General features: G+C 37.1%; 1 protein-coding gene and 1 pseudogene across 1 annotated transcript; both read right to left on the minus strand.

The window, feature by feature from the left end:
- Positions 1–1,666: 1,666 nt before the first annotated feature.
- On the minus strand, positions 1,667–2,808 carry LOC127802717 (kiwellin-1-like; annotated as a pseudogene).
- A 46-nt stretch (positions 2,809–2,854) lies between these two features.
- LOC127802714 (uncharacterized) lies at positions 2,855–23,286 on the minus strand. The gene is given in 15 exon segments (XM_052338701.1): positions 2,855–4,100; positions 4,259–4,469; positions 4,666–4,730; positions 4,861–5,053; positions 5,634–5,800; positions 5,802–6,170; positions 17,518–17,605; positions 17,721–17,840; positions 17,937–18,013; positions 18,087–18,256; positions 18,929–19,042; positions 19,301–19,393; positions 19,526–19,680; positions 22,194–22,314; positions 23,038–23,286. Coding segments are annotated over 15 exon segments (2,517 nt in total). The 5' UTR covers positions 23,249–23,286; the 3' UTR covers positions 2,855–3,737.
- Positions 23,287–23,306: the final 20 nt, after the last annotated feature.

The raw sequence follows: 23,306 nt of genomic DNA on the forward strand, positions 1-23,306 counted from the left end.
TAAGTTGAGAGAAACCCAAAGAAAAAAACATATTCACAAACACTCAAATTCAAGCAAACAATCTGCAAATATGGAAGATTATGTAGTCGCTGATTTGCCGACCAATCCAACTGTAAACCAAATAAAGATTCACAAGGAGAGGAAGACAAGGAAGGCTAAAGCCATGGCCTACTTGTATGCTATAGTTTCTCCAATATTTTCACAAAAATTATGAACCTGCCTTCAGCAAAAGCCATTTGGGATCGTCTCAAAGAAGAATACCAAGGCAATGAACGAATGAAGAATATGCAAGTGTTAAACTTGATCAAAGAGTTTTTTAATTGCAAAGAATGAAGGAGTCAGAAACTGTGAAGGAGTATACTGACATGTTGCTTAGCCTTGCTAACAAAGTGAGGTTGTTAGATAAGAATTTTCCTGATCAAAGAATCATTGAAAAAATACTTGTTACACTTCCAGAGAGGTATGAAACCACTATCTTTTCTCTAGAAAATGCAAAAGATCTGTCAAGCATTTCCTTGGCAGAGTTACTTAATGCTTTACAGGCTCAAAAACAAAAAAGCTTGTGAGGATAGGAGAAGCCGTCAAATGAGCTTTGCAGGCACAAACAAGGCCCACCAGTGAAAAAAAGGTTTGGAATCACAACAAGAAACTTGCAAATACTAGAAACAACAATATTGGAAATTATCCACCTTGCCCATATTGCAAAAAAACCAATCATCCACAACACAAGTGTTGGTGGAGGCCCGATGTAAAGTGCAACAAATGTGGTCAATTAGCTCACATCACAATTGTGTGCAGATCACAACAACAAGAAGGAGAAGCTAGAGTTGCTGCTGACCAACATGAGAAGCAGGAGTTATTTTAACTCTACTCAACAAAAAAAAAAAAAAATCATATCCATCCCTATGCCCCAAAAAATGCTTATGCCCCAAAACTCATAACCATACATATGCCTCATAACTATAAATCATAAAATGCCCATATGTTATATCCAAGATATGCCAAAATTAAAATGCTTTGCATTTGCAACCTCAAAGTCAAGGCAGCAGTGTTGAATAATGACTTATGATACTGCTAAAATAGTCAAATAAGTTAGGATTTAATGCTGATATGGAATTAAAGTTATCAAAGTTGTGTTATACTTGATCTAGTCTTCAGCTATTTTTTAGGAATTTTCTATTATGTAACGTGCAGTAGATTTAGCTGCCTTTTTTATATTTTTTTTGTTTAAATAAGCTATATAAATAAGTGATTGAATACTCAATAAAAATTAGCTTCATCCCTTTTCTTCTTTCTCCATAAAGAACACCAACAGTGCATTTTATGATTTAGCTCATAACTCTTTAGATCCCGCCTGGTTTTATGCACATTAGGGTCTCTATCAAGTAAGCTAAGGGCACCATATCTGTCACTTGATCCTCTTTTTGCCTTTTTTTGTCCTATAGCACATGCTTCCAATGCATTATATTAGTCTCAACCTTACCATCACACCCAAAAAATATAGTTGTAGAGTTCTTGTTAGGTTGACAGTACATCACTATACTTTTAATCGTGTTCAGAATTCAACCATAAAAATAGTTTCATTAGGGAATTTAGGTTGACAGTACATCACTATACTTTTAATCGTGTTCAGAATTCAACCATAAAAATAGTTTCATTAGGGAATTTTCGAAGATTTCCTAAACATAATTATGCATAATACAACAAACAGTCCACCGATTCATTCCATAGACCTTTAGAATACAAAACAACAAAAAAGAACACAGTCAATACACGTATGATTTATTATACATGATTTATGTTGCAAGTAGATATTCTGAAACTATTCATCAGACCATGTTATATCCAAGTCACCCCAGTTATCTTCAGGAATTCTCAAGGCCTTCCACACAGCTTTAGAAGCATCAACAATATTGTTAGGGCATGGGGGTTGATAATCATGATCCTCGTCACATCCCTTGGTAGAGTCACACTCATCCACCACCATGGCTACCACGCTCCGTCCATTGGCACTGATGGTGATGTTGTTTAAGCACCTGCTGCCGCCTTTGTACCACCCGGTTGACAATGCCACAATTGGCAGGCTTATCGGAGTGGTAGTTGCCATCGCACTCACTTGGGCCGCCACCATCTCCATCTTTCTCAAAGCTGTTAAGGGTGAGCTTGGCCTTGGTGTGGCTTGAAACTGCTGGGGAACACTAGTATGTGGTGTACATATGGCCTTCAATGCAGCAGTCCGAGTCATTCTCCTGGTTGCATTGGTCTGGAGGTGGCTTCTTTCCCCTTATTCTCCCGCTTGGCTTACAGCTTTGGCCTTCAACATGCAAACTAGCTGTAATTAAGAGAAAAGCTAGCAGGAGAAAAGATGCTTTTGAGCAAAAATTCTTCATTTCTCTCTATTCTTGTCCTTTCCCTCTCTCCTACTCGTTTTGGACTTTGAATGATTGATGCATGGAAAGTGTTTCAAGGACCCATATTTGTAGGAATTGCCTTAGGAAAGTACCCATAATCTGCCCAATATTTACAAGCATACCTGCAACCTTCCTACACTTCTCTGATTTGTATTTAGTTGTTAGTACTTCTGCCAAGAAAGAAACAAGTCAAAGGTCAAACTACAAAATGTGATTCATGGATTTCAAATGATAGTCATAATCTGCATCCGTTGGCGTGGATGTCAAGCCCTGCTGGCATTACTCCATTTTGCCTCTTTTGCATCATGTAGAAGTTAAGGCCGGTTGAAGGGTCATAATTTTTGTAGCCTAGAGCCAAATGAGCAGTCTCTAATAAAGAAGTGTTGAAGAATGCATATTTTTCTGCAGATAAGAATAAAAAAATCAAAATATGGACAATTTTTTATCAAGATATGATTTGGTTGGGTTTGATCAAGTCAGTAAATGATCAGATCAGATTATATGTTATTTTTTCGGTTAGATTTTGAATTAGGATAGAGTTTCTCCATGTTAGTTATTTTTCCGTTGTATAAATATCAGTTTCAATCAATGAAAAGAGATCAATTCAGTCTTATTTGTGGTTTTTTTGTTGAGTTTTCTGAACTAAGAGCCTGCAAGATGTGTATTGTCTTTTGCCATAGGTTGATTTGCGATTTGGGAGCTTTAACCATCTTTTGTAGAAAAACAGAGACACAAATTTCTCTTCCAAATAAAGATAGGGGACATGTCATAATCCTCAGATCAAAACAGATAATTTAGCCGCAACCAACAAAGAAAAAGAAAAAAAATAACTCTACATGTTCACCTACTCACCATGTAGATAAACAAATGGACAACAAATTAGTTAGCTTGTAATGTTCAAACTTATTATTGCTAAGAAAAGATTATGCCTAGAAAAGATTATGCCTTTTCACCAGTTCTAGATAGTTAGCATATTATTGGGAGCTGAAAAGTTCAGAGTATAAATGTTGTCTTTTCCTAATCTCCATTCCTGATCAATTGGAATCACTGAATGAAGCAACAAAATATTCTTTCGGAGACAATGTAAGTAAACATGATAATCAGTACAATGAAATATTGAAATGACATATTTCCCTCACCTTTTCCTTCAAAAAAGAAGCATTTATGAAGGGATTAATTAATATATATCTTGGGAGAGGTGCAACAGAGAAGTATAGTCATAGAAAGAATCAGATTAATTAGCAGAAATACACAAAGAACATTCAACCAGCAGGTAGCTGCTAACTTACAAATTAATTAGCAGAAATACACGAAGAAGCTTTAAATTTACTGCTTCATATCTTGTTTTTCCCAATATTCATTTTCCCATATCTCCACTTGCCTTGTTGACTTAACCTTCTCATCAAAGAGAACTTTGAGAGCTGCAGAATCATAGGGTGGAGGCAAAGTGCATGGATCTGTATTACTGGGAGACTCCTCCAATGACTCCATCATGAACTTCTTCCACACACCATCGGCTGCGCACACCATTGCCTCCGGGCAGAGTTCCACTGCTTGCGGAGGAACAGATGGCTTGAACTTCAACAGCTTTGCATACTCATTCAACAGGTGAAACATGTAATCATACACATACTCCATCTTCAAATCCTCTTGGATATAGTTGCCTGATGCTTCCCCAATTGCCTTAGCCTAGTAATTTCCATAGAATTCAACCATTCAAAACCAAAGTGTGAAACATGAAGAATCCTATATATGAGGAACTTTGATGTATAATTCTAACTCAAGAAAGACTTCATTCTCATTGTGTTTCCAACTTTGAAATTTTATTCTACAGCATCAGCCCTTACCTTTAAAGGGTGACTGTTGCCCCACTCAACAGCAAACTTGAGAGATTTGCACTTCTTGTTGTCTCTGATAGGCCAGTAGTGTTGCAATGGTACCATTCCTCTTATGAAGAAATCATAGTACCGCGGTGTAATATACAAGGTTGGGGAGTTGCATGCTAAAATATATTTTTCACTCACAGACCACGCCCATCCTTCTATGTATATCTTGTACCTAAGATGCACAGGACAATGTCAGTATCATTAATCAGTATACAAGGAGAAAAAAGCTAAAAAAAATAGACATCCCAGTGCCTGAGACTCCCCACTTCACCAGAGTCTAGAGAAAGTTGTTTTTTACACAGCCTTTGCCCTTGCTTTACAAACAGACAATTTCCAGTGTGGACTGATCTAAATCATGAAAAACTTACCTGTGGGTACATTGATCTCCTAGATTTGACTGCTTGTAGCCTCGCAAGGCCTCTGCTTCCCAATTCTGAAAATTAAATAAATAAATAAAATTAAACTTTTAACACTACATTGGAACCAGGATTTGCGGGAAAAAAGGAGAAGAAAAAATAATTAATCTCAAAAGGAGGATAAAGAGTATTTAACTAAGAATTTACTTGAACATATAGAAGAGTGTTCCAGTCTTGCTTATCTGAAACATTACACCTCATAAGATCCTGCCTGCCATTATACACATTAGGGTTCCCTCTCCAGTAAGCTAAGGGCACCCTATCCTCCCATTTGATCCTCTTGTTGCCTTCTTTTATGTCCTTTAACAAATGTTTCCATGGCTTTATATTAGTCTCAGCCCTACCATCACACCCAAAATAATTAGTTTCAATTAGCAACCAACCCTACATATTCACATAAATTTTTCATCAAATTTCAAATTCACATGTACAGATTTGATTAAGTCAACAGTGGCCCAAGATAAATCCTATTCCATCTTCAAAATTTGTCAAAAAATAGAGGCATGGCTGATGGCTCTTTCAAAAATATCTGGACACATTACAAAATAGAATTAAAATACAAAGTCACTTTTAAGTTGCATTTGAACGGAGTAATTTCAAATTTATGTTATTTAAAAATTGTAATTTTAAATACTTTTATTATTGAAAATGACAACTATACATGTAACATACTAAATTTTTTTTTTTTTTTAAATCCGCCCTTCATTTGGACCAGAAATCAAATGTTTTTGAAAAATGTGTATCCAAACAATGAATTTGAAATTCCAAATTCAAACTGATATGGTCAAATGGGAAAGCTTGATAAATTGATATCACAGTGATATTAAATAATTTTTCATAAAATTGAGTACCATTGCAAAGGAGGAAAAAGGTTCTAAATTTAAAAAAAAACAAAAAAAAAAGAACCCTGGAAGTATTACCAGCCCCAAAACGACCAATCTGGGAAGACAATGTCCAAACTTCCCCAATCCGAACAGTAACGGAACAGCGGCGGCGGGGCGGAATTCGGGGCACGATAGTCCCTTGCTCGGACGACCGGCCGATCGTCACAGTCGAACATCAGCTCCAGATCAGGCAATCTTCCAGGGGTACCATCGTAGCAACTGTGTGATCCCCCACAGGGTAAACAAATCTCTGGTCTGGATCGACTTCCTGAACTTCTCGACGTAGGCCTTACCGTCGACGATGATCAGTCTGAAGTGGGCGAACCTACGTGCACCCTCCACCATCTCCCGCGTGATTCCCCGATCTCTCCAGTGCCGTAGATCTTCGTGGATCCAACGGAAGTGATTGGGGCACGTGTTGTTTGATGAAGGGTGGAGATTGGGGGGTTTGTGTGCCGTTGGATGGGCTCTGGGGCATGTTTCTGTCCGGTTCCATGCAGTGCAGTTCAGCGGAGATAAGAGCTGCTCTGGAAGTTTGGTTTGAGAGGGATGATGGGCTGAAAATATTATGGCCTAAACGAAACAAATGCAAGATAATTAATTTTAAATAATAATTTATTGATCAACAATTCAACGCAATGCAATACTAATAATAAAATACGATTCATAAGCTTAAGCCCACTCACTGTTACATTGTTATTGTTTTTCAGCCATTTTGTACTCAAAAATCAATTGAAATTGAGTTTTTTGAGTTTGAGTTTAGGTAATTAATTCCATGCAAATATATTATTTTTTTGGCTTAAATATTTTATATTAATTAAAAAACACAACCTTGAAATTTCACTTAATGACAGTTTACTCCAACAATTCTAAAAACTATACTACTTTTTCATGGGTCAAATATTTATGTAACTTTATAAAGTTTTAGGTACAATTCACTGGGTGACATAAATCTAACAACAATAGCAAAACCAATGAGTGCAATTTCTAAAAGAATAAGAGAATCAATGTCACTCTCATTGTAATTAAGGGGTAAAGACTAAAGGGCATGACTTTTTGAGTCTTGAGCCTTTTTTTCTTTTGGGGGGGGGGGGGGGGGGTTGTTGTGGCAAAATCCAAAGTTACAGTAGTAACGGAAACAATCAAATTATCTCTTACTGATACACCTAGAATTCTTAGTTGAATTACTAAAGCAGCTAACGATTAACAGCTTGCCTCTTCTTAATTGAATGAAAGGATTAGTTAATGCAACAGAGGGGCATGCAGATGCATGGCGAATTAAGGCTTTCATGGGGAATTAACTATTCATTTTTAATAGAACAGTGGTGCTTACAGATGCAGAATCAGTCCAGCTCCGGCGGTAGTACAAAACCAAGGCAAAAGCAGCAAAGAAGAAGAAGAAGGCACAGAAGGCAACAGCAGCAGCAGCAGTGGTTGAAGAAGCTCCCATCTTCTTCTGCAATGCCGGCTGCTGCTGCTGCTGCTGCTGCCTGCTCCTAAATCTACAAACCTGCCTTAGCATCTTCATATGCTTCTTCTCTTTGTTCTTGTTCATGCTGCTGCCTCTCTCTCTCTCTCTCTCTCTCTCTCTCTCTCTCTGCAGAGCTCAGTTTGTCAAATTTCCTTCACGAAAAGATGGGTCCAAAGCTTGCTCAAGAGCCTACCACATTTAACACTAATGGAAACTGAAGGGAGAGGAGGAGAAAAACGAGGCCTACGGCTTTCCTTGCTTAAATTCCAAACCTTCTTGAAACCCTTTTTTATTCTTTTTTCATAGTTGGGATATATATATATATACATACATATATGTTAGGATAATTGGTTTATAATTCAATTCCTTTTGTTCTACTTCAAATTATTTATAATATTGCCTGTTGTCATAATGTTTTTAAATGAAGATATATGTTAATAATTTAAATTTTTTTCAAGTCAACATGTGTGTGCATAGATATATTGGACAGCAAGGGATCTTATTTTCAAATAATAAAACCAAACAATGCATATGGTAACAAGTTTTTAAATGTTCATTCATTATTATTATTAAATTAAAAGCCTTTTGGAAAGATATATATATATATATATATACTTTAAGCCAATATGGCAACTCGTAATTGGGTCAACATTTAATAATTAGGCCGTACTGCAAAATAACTCTAACCAAACCTAGTTAGGCGGGTATGCATTAATCAAAGCTTCCGGTTTTTCTCCAATATGGGCCTCCTTTTCAATTACTAATGCCTAATCACCTATTCATCTCTAGCAGTCGCATGCAAAAGCTTCAAAAGAAGGCCACTGGCCAGTCAAGTCAGCCAACCCCCCTGCTCAAATTTTAACCAGTGATGGTTCAAATTTAACTCTATATTTCGACCCAATAACATAACAAACTTTAAATCCTGCTATCTGGTCGGTTACAAGAATTCTGATTTACAAACCATTTTTTATCTGGCCTAAATTAAGTAAATGGTTCGCAGAGGATCCATGATGGACCATGCCCATGCATGCTAAAGTTTGGCTGCAAAGCGACTTTAACCGCAACTGATAATTTGAGCAAGTCCCGTCACATGGAGGGTTCCCTGCAAATTCAATATCAGAAGCAAAAACATGAAAGGAAATGTGAGAGTGAACCCCATAAGAGGCACAATTTCTGTGAACAGGGAAGCATGTATTTGATCCCTCTCGAGTGACGATCAGTCACAAGCTTGTTGTGTATGTATGCATTCATTATCTATACACAACCCATTTGTATTACTTATGCCTAAATACATATATGTGCTTTTATAGGTGCAAAGTGAAAATGGAGAGTGGGTACTTTCATTTACTCCGTAGTTTGAGGTGTGTATCATTCGCGTTCATGGACACGTGCATCATTATAGAATTGAGTAAATTCAACTAAATACGCCTTATAAGAATTCATTTCTAACCCGTCCAAAGCAAGTTTGGACTCAACCAGGAAATAAGGAATGCCCATTCAGATATACATGAACTTGGAACCCTTCTACCAGACTCAGGCTTCTTGACAAAGGCCTGCCTTTTCTCCACATGGGGACTAGTCTTAAGATTCTAGGACTTCGAATGAATACCCAAAGGAATGAATAGTAAAGTAATCAATGTGTGATGAGGCAAAGGTAGCATAATCACTCAGCTACAATTGTGCTAGCTTTAATTGCTGTACCTATTCATCTTTTCACCATAGCTTTAAAAGTTGATATTTTTTTTTTTTTTTTTGTCTAAAACATAAACACACCAACCCATCGGGGGGGTTTGGCAACATCAATTCTTCTATCCATTACCATATCTTCTTCCAGTTCCATGTTATTAATAACGAAATCATATCCCTGACAATAGCAGAGCGGGCAGGCAGGAAGAACCATTGATAGGTTTTTGATCAATCGCTAATTAGTTCCACATGTTTAGAACCTCTATTGAAACTGTTAACTACTTCCAGAAAATCAGCTAATTATACATATTACAACTCACCTCACATGAAGAAGGCCTCAAGGTTTAATGGTTTCACAAGCCAAGCATTGAAAGGCAGACTTCCTCTAAAAGTTTTTGAAGTCAAACAGTATTCTTTAGCTCTTTCCTGCAAAAGGGTTGACAATTCAGACTTATGAGAGACGCAAACTACCATTCAAACTTTGATTAGGGGGTGGAAAGTGAGGCGAAATTCCAATTTCATGAAATTTCAATTCTCATCCCACTCCTTAGGAATTCCTATTCCTTAATTTCAAGAAAAATCTTCACTTTTTGAATTAAGATGGAATTTGAATTCGACGAAATTAAAAAACTGTTTGATAGAATTTCTTAAAATTTAGATGAAAAACCCTCATTTTCCACCCCTATCAAACGCACCAAAGAGTCTTATCCTATTCTAGGGTAAGGCTGACCAGTGCACATTCAAAAAAGTATGTGTGACTTTTCATCCATAGAAAATAATTATGTACGCACAAGTAATACACAATCACAACTATATTTGATAACTTGTCCAATACACCTTCAGAAGGTAGTACGTGCGACTTTTCATCCATAAAAAAATAATTATTTTAGTTAAAGATACATAGTTGTAAGATTTTCTATCCCAAAGATAATTATTTTAGGGGTTTCGCACCTAAACCCGAAACAGTCACAACTATATGATTGGTAAAATCAATACACAACCAAAAAACGTCCTCCAATCTAAATACATCTTGAGACAAAACTTCAGAACCTGTGATATAAACATCAAATCGAGAAAAGGAAGACTTAAAAAGAGTACTTGATTCCACAATGCAATTGCAGAAATATTACCACCAGCTGAGCCCTCCAATTTCAAACTACAAGATTAGGTTATAGTAAGATGTCAAATGGGTTGGGCGGGGCCATGATGGCCCAGCACTGTGCGAGCCAAGCCAGACCCACTTTTGATAGGGGCCTGGCACAGCCCAATGGCAAGCCTGGACCAGGCTGTGGGCCTTGGCAGGCATGCCCGATCTATTTTATTATTTTTAAACTATTATAAATTTTTTAAAAGGATAAATTACCACCAAAAAAATAAAAAACTTTTACCCTTTCCCTAGTTTGGATTGAATTTTTAAATTTATCAATAATAGCATCCAACTTTAATTTTGTTTCAATTTTCGACTGCCGTTTTACTTCCGTTAATAAAAACTATTAAACTCTGACATGGCATAAGAAGTTAGATTAGCTTTGCTGCCATGTTAAATTAAAAGGCTGACGAGACCTAAATAAATATAATGTTGACTAAAAATATAAACCAAATATATATAAATTAAAAACAATGCATCAGCGGTGTCCAGTCAGCCACCCATTTACAATGAGGGTTGCCCCAATGAGTAGGGGTGAGCAAAAGTTCGGTTAAACCGAACTAACCGAACTAAATCGAAAAGTTCGGTCGGTTCGATTCGATTTTTCAAAAAGAGCAGTTTGGTTCGGTTATATTTTTCTTTAAAAATCGATTATTCGGTTCGTTTTGGTTATTTTGATAAAAATACTCAAAAAACCGAACCGAACCAGATGCGTAGCAAACTGCAAATTCCCAACTGAACCAGCCACACCCCCTGCACAGACCAAACTGGCCGCCCCCTCACGTGGGCGCGACACCTCAATGGGCCTCTGTACTTGTCTTCGTTCTTCTCTATCTCTCTCTCTCTCTCTCTCTCTCTCTCTCTCTCGCGTCTCGCCATTTCGTCTTCTCTTCCCCTCGCTTACCCTTCCAGTCCACTCCGATTGAGTCTTCACAGATCTGGCGATGGCAAAGACGAAGGCTCGTTCCCCTTCTAGATCGAGTCTTCACAGATCTGGCGATGGCAAAAACGAAGGCTCATTCCCTTTCCAGATCAAGTCTTCACAAATCTAGCGATGGCGAAGACGAAAACAACGGCAAAGACGAAAGCTCTTCGATGGCGATGGCCCTTCCATATCGAGTCTTCACATATCTGTGTTTTCTTTCATCTCTTCTCCCTGCCTCTTCATCTTCATCTTTTGTCTCTCCCTCCACCATCCATCACTGTCACTGATGGCGAAGAAGAAAATGAAGGTCGGAGACGAAGACGACGCCGATGGTTTTTTGATAAGTTTTCCGATTACTTCTCTTTTACATTGAAAGTTTGAAACCTAGATCTACTGAAATCCAACCATTAGATCCTTTTAATTTTTTGGTATATGAGTCCGTGGTTGGGGGAATCCGATGATCAGTTCCGATCATCAAAATCGTCGGCCGACAGCAACAGCAAGGCCGGTCTCTTGGTTATTTTGTGTTACCAATTCGATTTTTGGTTCGGTTAGCACGGTTTAGGTTTCGGTTAGTTCGATTTGATTAGTTCGATTTGTTGGGTTAGTCAGTCGATTCGGTTCGATTATTGCATATGGTTCGATTCGGTTCGGTTCATAATTTTTGGTCGATTCAATTCGATTATAACCGATTGCACACTCCTAACAATGAGGCAAATGCTGTTGTATTCTTTTAATTGATATATATATATATATATATGCGTGCATGTGTGTGTGTACTTTACATACAAATTTAGTTTATATTTTTGTTAAAAATATATTTATATTTTTAGTATTTATTAGTTTAAACAATTATATATTTTTAAAGGGTAAATTACCACACAAAAAAAAAAAAACACTCAAACTTTTACCCTTGTTCAATCTTGGAATGAACTTTCAATTTTATTAATAGAAACACCCAACTTTAATTTTGTTTCAATTTTAAACCAAACATTCAATTTTGTCAATAATAGCACCCAACTATAATTTTGTTTCAAATTTTTACTGCCAGTTTTCTTCTGTTAATAAAAATTATGACATGTTGACATGACATACGAAGTTGGGTTAGGTTGGCTGCCACGATAGATTAAAAATGCTGACATGACCAAAATAAATATATTTTTAACAGAAAATATAAACCATATATATATATATATATAAACTAAAAACAAAACACCATTTACATAGATAGATAGATAGATAAACCATATCTATCTATCTATCTATATATATATATATAAACCATTTACATATATATATAGTTTATATTTTTTGTTCAAAATATATTTATATCTTTAGTATTTATTTAGCAACATTTTTTTTTTTTTTATCTAAGGTGGCAGTTAGCTAATCTATCTTCGCAGACTATGTTAGCATTTAATAGTTTTTAGTAATAGAAGAAAAATGGCAGTTCAAAATTAAAAAAATAAAATTAAAGTTGAATGCTACTATTGATTAAATAAAAAATTCAGTCCAAAATTAGAAAAGGGGCAAAAGTTGGATTTTTTTTTTATATATAAATTACCCTATTTTAAAATGACTTTCACCTTAAAATTTAAAATTAAATTTTATTCCCATATTTAAACATTTTTTTTTATCCATAATGGATAATCCATTTCAAATCTTTCGTATTATAATTTAAGCCATGTATGTGCAAGTATAATAAACTAATTAAGACTGCGAAACTTACTTCTCCAAAAAAATATGTATTATAGTTTCATGATGATGTGTAAATATTGTTTTATTACTTTCTAGAATTGAATAAGAAACGTGCATCAGTCCATCTACATTCAATATAAATTTTTGTTGATTTTTCCAAATTAATAGTTAACTTTGCTTATAAATCATAATAAAATTAATGATAAGTTAGCTAACAACACCATAAAGAATAAAAGAATTTGTTAAGTGAATTCATTTTTATTATTTTTTTCTAAATTTAAAATTGGCCAAGCTCATGGGCCATGCCACCGAAGCCTAGAACCCCTAGGCTAGGCTAGGCTAGGCTCAGGTGGCCCGGCCTGTTTGACATCCCTAGATTCCACGGCCTATGTTAATTTAGATTACCCTCCAAAAACACAAGGATAGTTTCCACAGGGCTCATAGCCCAATTGTAATCAGTTTAAAATTTCAATTTCACATTATTATTACTTTTATTACAAAAATTCAGCATACTCCATGATACTTTCAGCATAATCTCAATTTTCAGGCTGTCTTCACTGCCTAAAGTATTCAAAATCATAAGAAAAGCAAAAACTAGTTCTAAAATTATGTAAGCGCACATTCTTTGATTTAATAGTTTTTTTTTTTTTCTTTTTCTTATAGTTGTTTATCTTATAGCCAGCATTTACGTTATTAACTTTAATAAGTATTCCTATGACTTCTTTAATTTAGATGGATGGATGACATTAAAAAGGGCTTCTATCTGATCACGGTTGGGAATCTATATCTGCTGTTACGCTAGGATAAATAGATAGTTTTTTAAGGCACTTCGAGGTGTCATTGTAATCCGGGCCCTGCCCAGGATACCTCACCAGGGTATTATTGGGGTGGGTCGAGGACGGGCAAGGTCACCCCGCCCCATTGCCTACACTATTTATGGACTATGAACCAAAAACACGGATACAAGGACATGGGATATGGAGACCACGACACTTTTCACAAAAGTAGGGGCACGAAACATGATCGGGATACATTAATTAATAAAGTAATTGTTGATAGTTTTAATGCTGTAATAAAGTATAAAAATTATATTCAAATATGCATTTAAAATTCTTAAGCCAAAATTCTAAATAAATTACTCTAAAATTTAATTATTAGCAATCAACTCACAGTCAGTATTCTTTGTCTCTCACAATCTAATTGATATTTATTTGAATCATGCTAGATGTACATCACTTTTGTACATCTTGAACTACATAAGGGAGTATTATGACCTAAAATACTCTTCGTCTCACGCGTCTCATGAAGAACTTTTTTATCATTAGTATACCTTTATGTAATCCAAAATGTACACAAAAGTGTACCAATAGCATTTTCCTATTTATAAAGCCACGTAATAGAAGTGTGAAGGGTATGAAAATTGATTGATTACGCAATCAAAACATAGGAAAACAAAAAGAATCATATAATTGCCAAGTTGGAAAAGAGTAAAAAAGAAAGCATTTTTTAGTCTTTTTAAGTGGTCTCATAGGGCACACACGTGTCCTACGAGTGTAAATTTTAAAAGAGTCAAAAAGAAAGCCCTTTTTTAGTCTTTTTAAGTGGTCTCGCAGGGGACACACGTGTCCCCCACCCATAACTTTTTAAAAGAGGGTAAATTTCACACTACACCCCTAGCTTTAGCCGAATTGCACCAACTACTCCTGTGTTTTTGGATGTTAAAAGATAGCTAAAGTACCTTTTTACCCTTCTTTGTATACTACCTACCCCAAGCTTTTTCTCTCTCTTCTTCGTTCTCTCTCTCTCTCCCCTCTCCATCTCATGCTGACGTCCGGCCAACAAGTCTCTGTTCTGAACTCTCTCTCTCCCTCCTATCTCTCCTGTCATCTCCCTCTCTCTTCTCATGAAACCCCAAAGGGGTTTCCGGTAAGCCCATCAGCGATGGCGTAGAAAGTGACAATTCAACAGTCTCTTTCTTTCTCTTTCTATGTCTCTCTCTCTCTCTCTCTCCCCTTTCTGTGTCTTTCTCCCTCTGTCTCGTTGTCAATGGATTTCTCTCCTTCTTTGTCTCCTTTCTCTCCCTTTCTCTCTCTTTATATGTGACACTCCATAAATTTATTGATAAACATTGGAAGAGGGTCCCAACATGACACTTCAAAAGGTGAGGAGCTATTCTTAGTGGCTGAAACAAAATACGGAAGGTAGCAGCCAAGCAGGTGAAAAACCTCAGGTAAGCATCTGAATTTAAATCAGTTTTTGGGGACTAAATTAAGAGATAAATATCTGCATTTTTAATAGTTATTAGGCATAAAAAGAGGATTCCAATGATATGGAAAACTAAGGGGATTATGGTTAATTAAGCAAGAATTAGTGAAGTTCCAGCTATGGGGAAACTGCAGAAGGTTTTAGAAACATGGTGAGGTGGCTGAATTGCTGAAGCATATAGGTGAGATGTCTTCCTACAAGAAAGGCAAATGCCACCCAACAAGAGCCAAGTGGCAGCCACCAGTGCTTCAGTTGAAGGTGGCAACAAGAAAGATAAAAAGGTGGCAGCTGCTTCAGTTGAAGCAGATATAGCTGGCTGTCTCAGCAGGAAAATGCCACCTAACAAGAGCCAAGTGGCAGCCACCAGTGCAGCCATGTACTCAGCTCCTTCAGCAGAGTAGGCTGCTTCCATGGCCCATAAATAGGCCAGACCACCTTCACTTCAAAAGACAACTGAAATGAGAGTGAGAAGATCTCCATCAGAAAAAGTGCTAGAGTGAGAAAGTTGAAGCAAGCAAGTTCTGCTGGAAAGTGAGGAAGGAGCTGATAAATAAGAAAGACCTGCTAGAAAGCTCAAGGAAGCGTTAAGAAACTAAGACTTAAGTTGAGGTAAGTGCATGCTTATGGTTACTCTATGTTGGTATTATGCATGAAATGATTTTATGGCAGCCTAATGCATAAAATGACGTGTTCATGATATGCGTGCATAATGTGGGCATGTTGCACAAAAGTATGAGTCAAGTATGCGTTGTTAATGAAGGTTCAAGCCATAATGTGCTGTGTAACGATTGATGTTAATTTTGGCCAAGGGTGGAGCCTTTAGGTCATGTGAATGATGCCAAAGGATAGTGGGAGGGCTTGAAACTAGGAGAGGGAGCAGCTGGTGACGGGAAGAAGGGTATGATTTGGGGCTGCCTTCATGAAATGTGTGGATAATATTATGAAGGTGTGATTGCGTTGCCATGAGATGCCTTGTGGAGAATTATATTCTAATGCATTGCATTTCAACATTCCAAACCATGCAAGGGATGGGGAGATCGACACTAACCAAGGATTAGAGGATGAAAGGAAATATACAAGACGTTATGTTTCTACTTTTGGTAGAATGTTTTGTACAACTTAGACGCCGTTGTACATAGTTGAATATGTGATAAAAACTACTACGTTATGGAATCATGCTTGGAATTAAATTACTCTTATCACTTATGAGTAAGTTTGGTTGGAAACCGAAATTCGAAACCAATAGAATAAAAGGGGACATTTCTATGAAGGAGATGGAGCAGGTCTTACTCAATGAAGTAAGGACTTTTCATGTCAACACAAGTCAAGGATGTACCTTGGTTTTGTGACAGGTGGATCAACGGGACATGGTAGGTTACGACCAAGCTGATACACTCAAAAGTAAGTCAAATAGGAGACATACCTCATCATGGAGACAGGGTGCCACATTATATTTCTCTATCAATTTCTCATCTCTGTATCTCCATCCCTCTAATATGGGTTTCAATCGCACGGCTCCCATTTCCAACAGTCATCAATGAGGAAAGAAACCTCATCTATCTATCTCTATATCCGTCTCTCTCCCAATGCATGTCCTCTGTGTGTGTGTGTGTGTCTCTCTCTCTCTCTCTCTCTCTGGGTTTCAAGTGATGGGAAGAAACACTATCACTCTGTCTTATCTCTCCCCTTCTTTATCTTTGTTTCTCGGGGTTCCCTTGACGATCGAGAAACCCAACCTCCCTCCCTCTTGTTAGCGAACAAATTAAACTATAAAGAAAACTTGGACCAAAATCACACACACAAAAGACCAAATTTACGTGGTTCGACAAAAAATGCTTACATCCATGGCCGCACTAGGTGTTTTTCACTATTTAAGAATGTTACAATTACAAAAATTATACTCACGTATTTATATACCAAGACTAAGATAAAAGTAAAACTCCTAATTTGAGCCTGTTTAGGTTTCAGGACTGTTTACCGGCTCTGCTTAAGTGTCATAAATTGAATAAGGCTCCACATCACCAACACCTCTCCCTCTCTCTCTCTCTCTCTCTAACATGGAGGTGGTCAGCCAGCGATGGCCATTCCCAATATTCTGTGTTAAAAAAATGCTAACAGCCGTTATTTAACAGAAGGGGGTTTAATGTTACGCAATATAACGTCAAGGGAGGTTAATGACATATTTGAGAACACAATAGTAGTTGGGGCAATTTGACCAGACCTCAGGGGCAGTGTGTGAGATTTACCCTTTAAAAATTTTCAAGAAAGTGTTAGACACGCCACATTGGCATGTTCGACACATATCAAAGGCGTGTCAGCATGTCGGAAGTTGTCAACATTGATACAGCAACCCCTAGGTAGTGCTCGTGGTTTATAGTTTATGGGCTTTTTAAGGGAATCACCTCCCATAACAGAAATCCCAAGAAATTACAATACTTGGCATGACACCCCATACTTATCCATGATTCGGGTTTTAAAATGTTTATAATCTGAACATATGAAAATATTCTCTCTCTGATTTTTACCTAGGTTCTTAGTAGTATATTTCTTATGCAGCTTTTGGGTGCTACTAAGCTAACAAGTCTTGGTTACTACTGCAACATTATTTCGGTTACTGCTGCAGCTTTTTAATTCTCTGATGATATCATTCAACATGTGCAAGCATGTAAATTATGGTGTAGTTAATTTGAAAAACAATCAGCAGGTGATCCAAGATGGTAAAGATTACCTTGATTTCTCTATAAGAAATCCTATTTGTTGAGCAGTCAGCTGCCAAGTCATGCTTTAGTGACCAAAACAACTCCAATAATCGCTTCCTGAAACATTATTAACACAGATGATTTCCCCATCAAAAGGACAAAAATATGATAACAATGATGATTTCCTATGTGCTCAACAAGTAAATTCCTGAGCATACATTTTTTGCCATACTTGCATAAAGATGACTCAGTAGAAGGGTACATTGCTCCTTTTGCAGAGGTTCCCTGCTTCCTGCCAGTAGTTCCAAGAATTACTTCATGCAATCCAGACTTGTTCCAGCATATCGAATACCTGCAAACCAAAGAATGAATAAAGCAGTCTATCAAAAGGGTATATACCGACTTCATAATTTCCACATCTTGGTCTAGTCAAGAGAAGTAAGCTTACCCACATGTTAAAGTGGTCACAGCAGTCTCAGAATGCTGGAACTCCACTGGTGGTCTAGGAGCCTCATAAAATAGTGGCTGCCAATTGGTAAAATACAATCCATCAGTTGTTCACTTCTCCAACACAAAAACTGGTTGTGCACATTACCACCTTGTTCACTTGAAAAGGACTCAGTATTCTGTCTGATAATGGTAGGATTCGCTCATATAAAGCTCTTCTCAAGTGATCCACAACAGGAATATTTTCAGATGTGCTACAGATTTGCCCCACGGTTATGGAAGAAAGGTAAACTGGGTGAAGAAAGTAAGAAAGTAAAGCTCCTACAGGAAGAGAGAAATAACTTGTCATTTTGCAAAACAGTTACAAATCATCCATGTCATTAATGTAAGTGGTAAAACAATCTAAATTTCCAAATATCAACTGTATTGATGTGCAGATAAATACCCAATTCTGAAAATCTATAGAGCATCATAATTGTACTTAGATACCAAAAAGAAATGAGGAAAACACACATGTTATATACTTTAACACAAAGCTATATCATTTTGCAACAGTCTATTAAAACAAGTAATTTTACTTCAATGGACATGTCTGGGAGATAAAGCAAGAAGTAATAAAATATATGTAAGTAACCTTCGCCCTCTCACCCCACCCCCACAAAAAAGAAAAAAGAATACAGGTAAGTTCTGGATTTGGATAACAGTAACAGAAGGTGGGTACAATTTTTTGTTTGAGGTGCAACATGACCTTGTAAGCAAATAATAATGATTAGGTTAAAACCGTAAAATTATTATTTTTTATTTACAATGTACTATTACTTTTGTTTGCATCATTACATGTAGGAGCTAGGAAATGAAACAGCAGGTACAATTTTAGTATGAAAGATAGATCCTAACACTAGACCTATGTATCAGTACTCACAAAGGATAAGAGTTTAAAATCAAGAAAAAATGAACAATAAACAAAGAAGAAGACCAAAACAAGTAATGAACCTTGTACTCCAAGAACGTTCCATCGGGCAATCTTATCAGAGCAGCTTACAGATTGAGTTGTATCGCCACGACCAGGCTTCCTCTGAACCATGCCAAAAAGGTTTGAAAGATCACCTAACATGAATCCACCCATATATACCTTCAATTAGTAAATAATGGATTGCTTGGTTTTTATCATATTTTCTTAAAACTAGCATTGACTACCAAAAATATGCATTCATAGGAAAAAGCAATCAACCCAAGCTAAAACTCATTCTCACAACCAGTTCAGGTGAAGCCAAGAAGAATAACCCATATAAAGAAGCAATATATTGATAAATCAAATCTTAACAAGAAATAAATCTTAATATCAGTTTTTTTCTCCATCACTACCATTTTTCTCCAAAAGTTCATCTGAACTATCAAGTTTAGTCATCGAAGACTGCAAGCCCCTTTCTTTCAAAGTACTGCATGAGGCATCCCCACCTACAAGAAAGAAGGGCAACAATGTACCAACCAAAAGAAAGGGTTAAACCTTAATACAATAATAGAAGGGTACAGGAGGTATCAAACCCTACTTACATGGCAATTGGGATATGTATAAATGTAGTTTCCAACCTGCTCTCATTTTGTATTTACTTTTACAAAGGCCATCTGTGTCCAAACAAAAAAGTGAATTTTTGGCATCGTGACCTTGTGACCGTGCGCTGCCATTAGTAGGTTGCAGTTTACTGTTAATGTTTGTCAGGCAGTGAATCTCTGCATAGAAGTACCTGGTAAAATTTGAGCATTCCTTTCGATCATTTTATTTGGCAACAATTAGTTTCTTTCTCTTTGCACCATCAAATATATTATACATCTCGAAATTTAATCGTCAATGTTAAATCACATAAAATAAATAGAATAGTTCATGAAAAAGCTTCACCAAGGATCAGAAAAAGTGTACAGAAAAAAGAGAAGAACAATATAGTATATGCCTATAAAGGTCTTCTTAATTTTGAAACAGCCATAAAGCAATTGAATTCTGCTAAAAGAATTGGTAAATTCATGCATGACCATAGGAGCCATGCAAAAGAAAATGCCCATCAATCAACTGAATAATTTTGAATTTGTATAAATTTGTAAACTAATGGTCAGCCAACTAACCCTCAAACCAAATCCAAAAGATCGAGACCAAGCTCAACTACAAAGCAAACAAGGTCCAAGGACTCAGAAACATGGCCTTAAGACTAGGACCCAGAGACTATCCCAAGGGTGCAACCCAATGGCAAACCAATTAAGGTTTCTAAGCTGCGACAGGGATTCCTGACAGAGCTCTCTGCAATGTAGAAAGCAGGCAGCAGGAAGAATTTGGCAGTGGCCACAACACAGTGCAGCAGACAAACTACAAAAAAGAAAGAAAGGAGAGTTGGGTGGTAGTCAAAATAAGAAAGGAGGAGAGAAGAAAAGGGACAGACGCAAAAAAGTGATGATGTGACAGTGCACCAATACAACAGAAAGGGAGAATAGCTGAAGATCAAGGGTTCTATAAATGGAACCTCTGATCACCAGAGAAAAGATAGAGAATGTATGTCTGCACGATTGAGCGCGCACGCATGTGTGTGTGTGTGTGTGTGTGTGTGTGTGAGAGAGAGAGAGAGAGAGACAGACAGACAGACAGAAAATGAGAAAAAGAATAACCAAGAAGAGAAGCTTACCTTCAGTCGACCCAACATGTGCAAAATCACCTTCCTCGTACAAATTCAAGCTTCAGTTGATAGACAACTGCCCTTTGTGGCACTGAATGGCCATGGCAAGGCCCTTATCCCCTTCCCCTTCTCTTCCATCTACCCCTCTCTCTCAAACATCTGAGCCAACCAAAACCCCTAAAGGGTTTGTCCACTGCAAAATAAAAGGGGGTGGCTTTTAAGCCCCAAACCCAACCCAAATACTTGACCCTGACCTAAAATCAAGTCCTAAACTGGTCAAACTGAGTTTGACCTAACCTAGAGAAAAAGAAATCATTTTTGTCCCAAAAATCCAAAATAATCCAACCCAAATCCTTAGGCTCTACTTTTGGAGCATCTCAAAAAAATAGAGCACTATATATTTATCTAGATCCAAATAGAAACCTTCAAACAAAATCACATGCCAAGGAGCCACTACAGGTGATTTAAATACATATGATGCCTTTTTGGTTAACCAGTACCATCATCAACATCCAAAGCATTCATGAAGAAAGCTCCTAACTTATTTATAGAAAATGTTGATACTATATTCGGCCATGACATCTTAGTTTATTCCCCCAACAATGTGAAATGTAAACAATCTTCAAACTAGTTCAACAAACATTGGTGGAGAAAGGTTATACAGTAAGCTTAGGAGTTAAAGAGCATTTCCATTCCATTTGATTTTCAGAGAAGGCATATCATTGATCATACAAAGCTGAATTTTACATAAAACTTGAAGAAGCTGACAAATGGATGGAAGTTAGAAATCATATCCCATTTGTTAAGCATTACAGAAGGTTTCTTCTGCTTGTGCTAAAAGAGAGCATTGTGTTTAAGTGGATAGATGGGTACTGAATACAAAAGATCAAAAACTAATTGGCAATGGTTCCTTCACTGTCACGAACTCTTCAGTATTTGTCATAGACATTTATTCATGCAAGTGCTAGGGCCCACAATAAAAAATCACAAGGTAATATTTAAGGAGATGCCAACCAATATAAAACATCTTATATTTTTCTCCACCACAAGGCCATGTCTGAAGTACAATTATCTAATCTGACAAATACCAGCAATTGAACATAGCCAAGCCAACAAGTAGACTGAGGACATTGTGAACCAGCTATCAAGCAAAAGCGTTTTCTCCAATTTTTTCGGATGCAGATGCATTATATTATTAGCATAAGAGATCGGTATAGGAAGCCAAACATTTTCAAATATTATGAAAAACTCAAATCCAGAATACAGGATGAATACTAAAATGTGCGGAAAAGGTGGATAGCAATCTAAGATTTTGCTACCAAATTCTCAAGAGCCAAGCCTTCTAGAATAAGGGAAGAGCTGCAGTATTGAGAGAACAACAGAATGAAGTTCATCCACAAGGAAGTGCATAAAAAAAGCATTGCTATTGTATTAACAGACAACAAACACTCCCTCATGTGCCCAAACTACTCTAATAAATGAGGAAACATTATAAATAAAGCTTAACTATACTTGTGATACTTGATCAGAATGCAGTCCATACAACATCAATACAAGAGTAAATCAAAAGAGGCAATGCAGAGTCAAGAACTGAACACCTCAATAAAGCTCTCCGTGCTATAATCTCAGCATGGGAATCGTTCACAATGTCACCTCGTGGACTCATAAGTGAACACCCAATACACTTAGTCCCAGTTCCCAGTGCAACCACTTGCAATTCTGAATGAAATACAAAGCATCAGTACTGAGAATTTTTAACATAATACCACAGAAGTACTAAGTCACAAACCAGTTGAGTATTTTGATGAAGAAAATGCAAGAAAGACAGATCTTATTAGATTCTAACTTGTGAAAGCCAAAGACAGATTATTCTAATTCACCTCATAGTATTGAAGTCCGATTAAAAGGAAGCAAAAACAAGGCAATATCAGGTATCTTTTCCTTTCTTAAGTACTCTTGGCACTGAAGAGAAAGCAAGAAAATATAGATTTTTATAACTAGTTGGGGAAAACACAAAGATAAAGGTTTCCAGTTTAGTTAAGCGTCTAGGTACTGCAACCAGACCAGAAAGGAAGACAAAACAGGGGATGTCTAGCAATTCTAATTTAGAAAGCCCAAAAATACAGAATACAGAAGGTTTCTAATTCAGTTCAGTTAAGCGCATCCCGTTATGGGAGTCGGGCAGGTCTAGGGTAATATTTCCATTCTATTCTTGACTTGTCTTCCAATACAGGCCACAAATACGTTTCCGGCAAACCCTAAAAGGTAGAACATTCCAAATTCGGTCGATTCAACATCCCACGAATGCAGTAGCCAGACCGAGGAGGAAGATTAAAACAAGACACGAGTTTAAAGATTTTATTCACTCTCCTTCATTCTCAGTCTTCTCAGAGACCAAACACGGGGAAAATGAAAAGGGGAGGTTTTGAGAAGGGAAAGAACCTTGAGAAGGAGGGGAGACGAGGAAGGCGGCCAAAACGGTGACCTCGCGGCCCTGAGGCTTCCCTTTCTTTGGGAGAGAGTTGTAAACTGACAACACCGACTCCGATACCTTCTCTCCCCAACTCTTATCCGGCACCGGTACTGCCGCCGACGGCGATTGGGACGAAGAAGGAGAACGAGTGCTCGGTTGCAGGTCTGAGCGGGAATCCATCTATTTGGGAGGCCCGAACTACTCCCTGCCTTGGCATCCTTAATTATTAGCATTTCTG

Source organism: Diospyros lotus, chromosome 5 (genome assembly GCF_014633365.1).
Source record: "Diospyros lotus cultivar Yz01 chromosome 5, ASM1463336v1, whole genome shotgun sequence".
NCBI classification, from domain to species: domain Eukaryota; kingdom Viridiplantae; phylum Streptophyta; class Magnoliopsida; order Ericales; family Ebenaceae; genus Diospyros; species Diospyros lotus.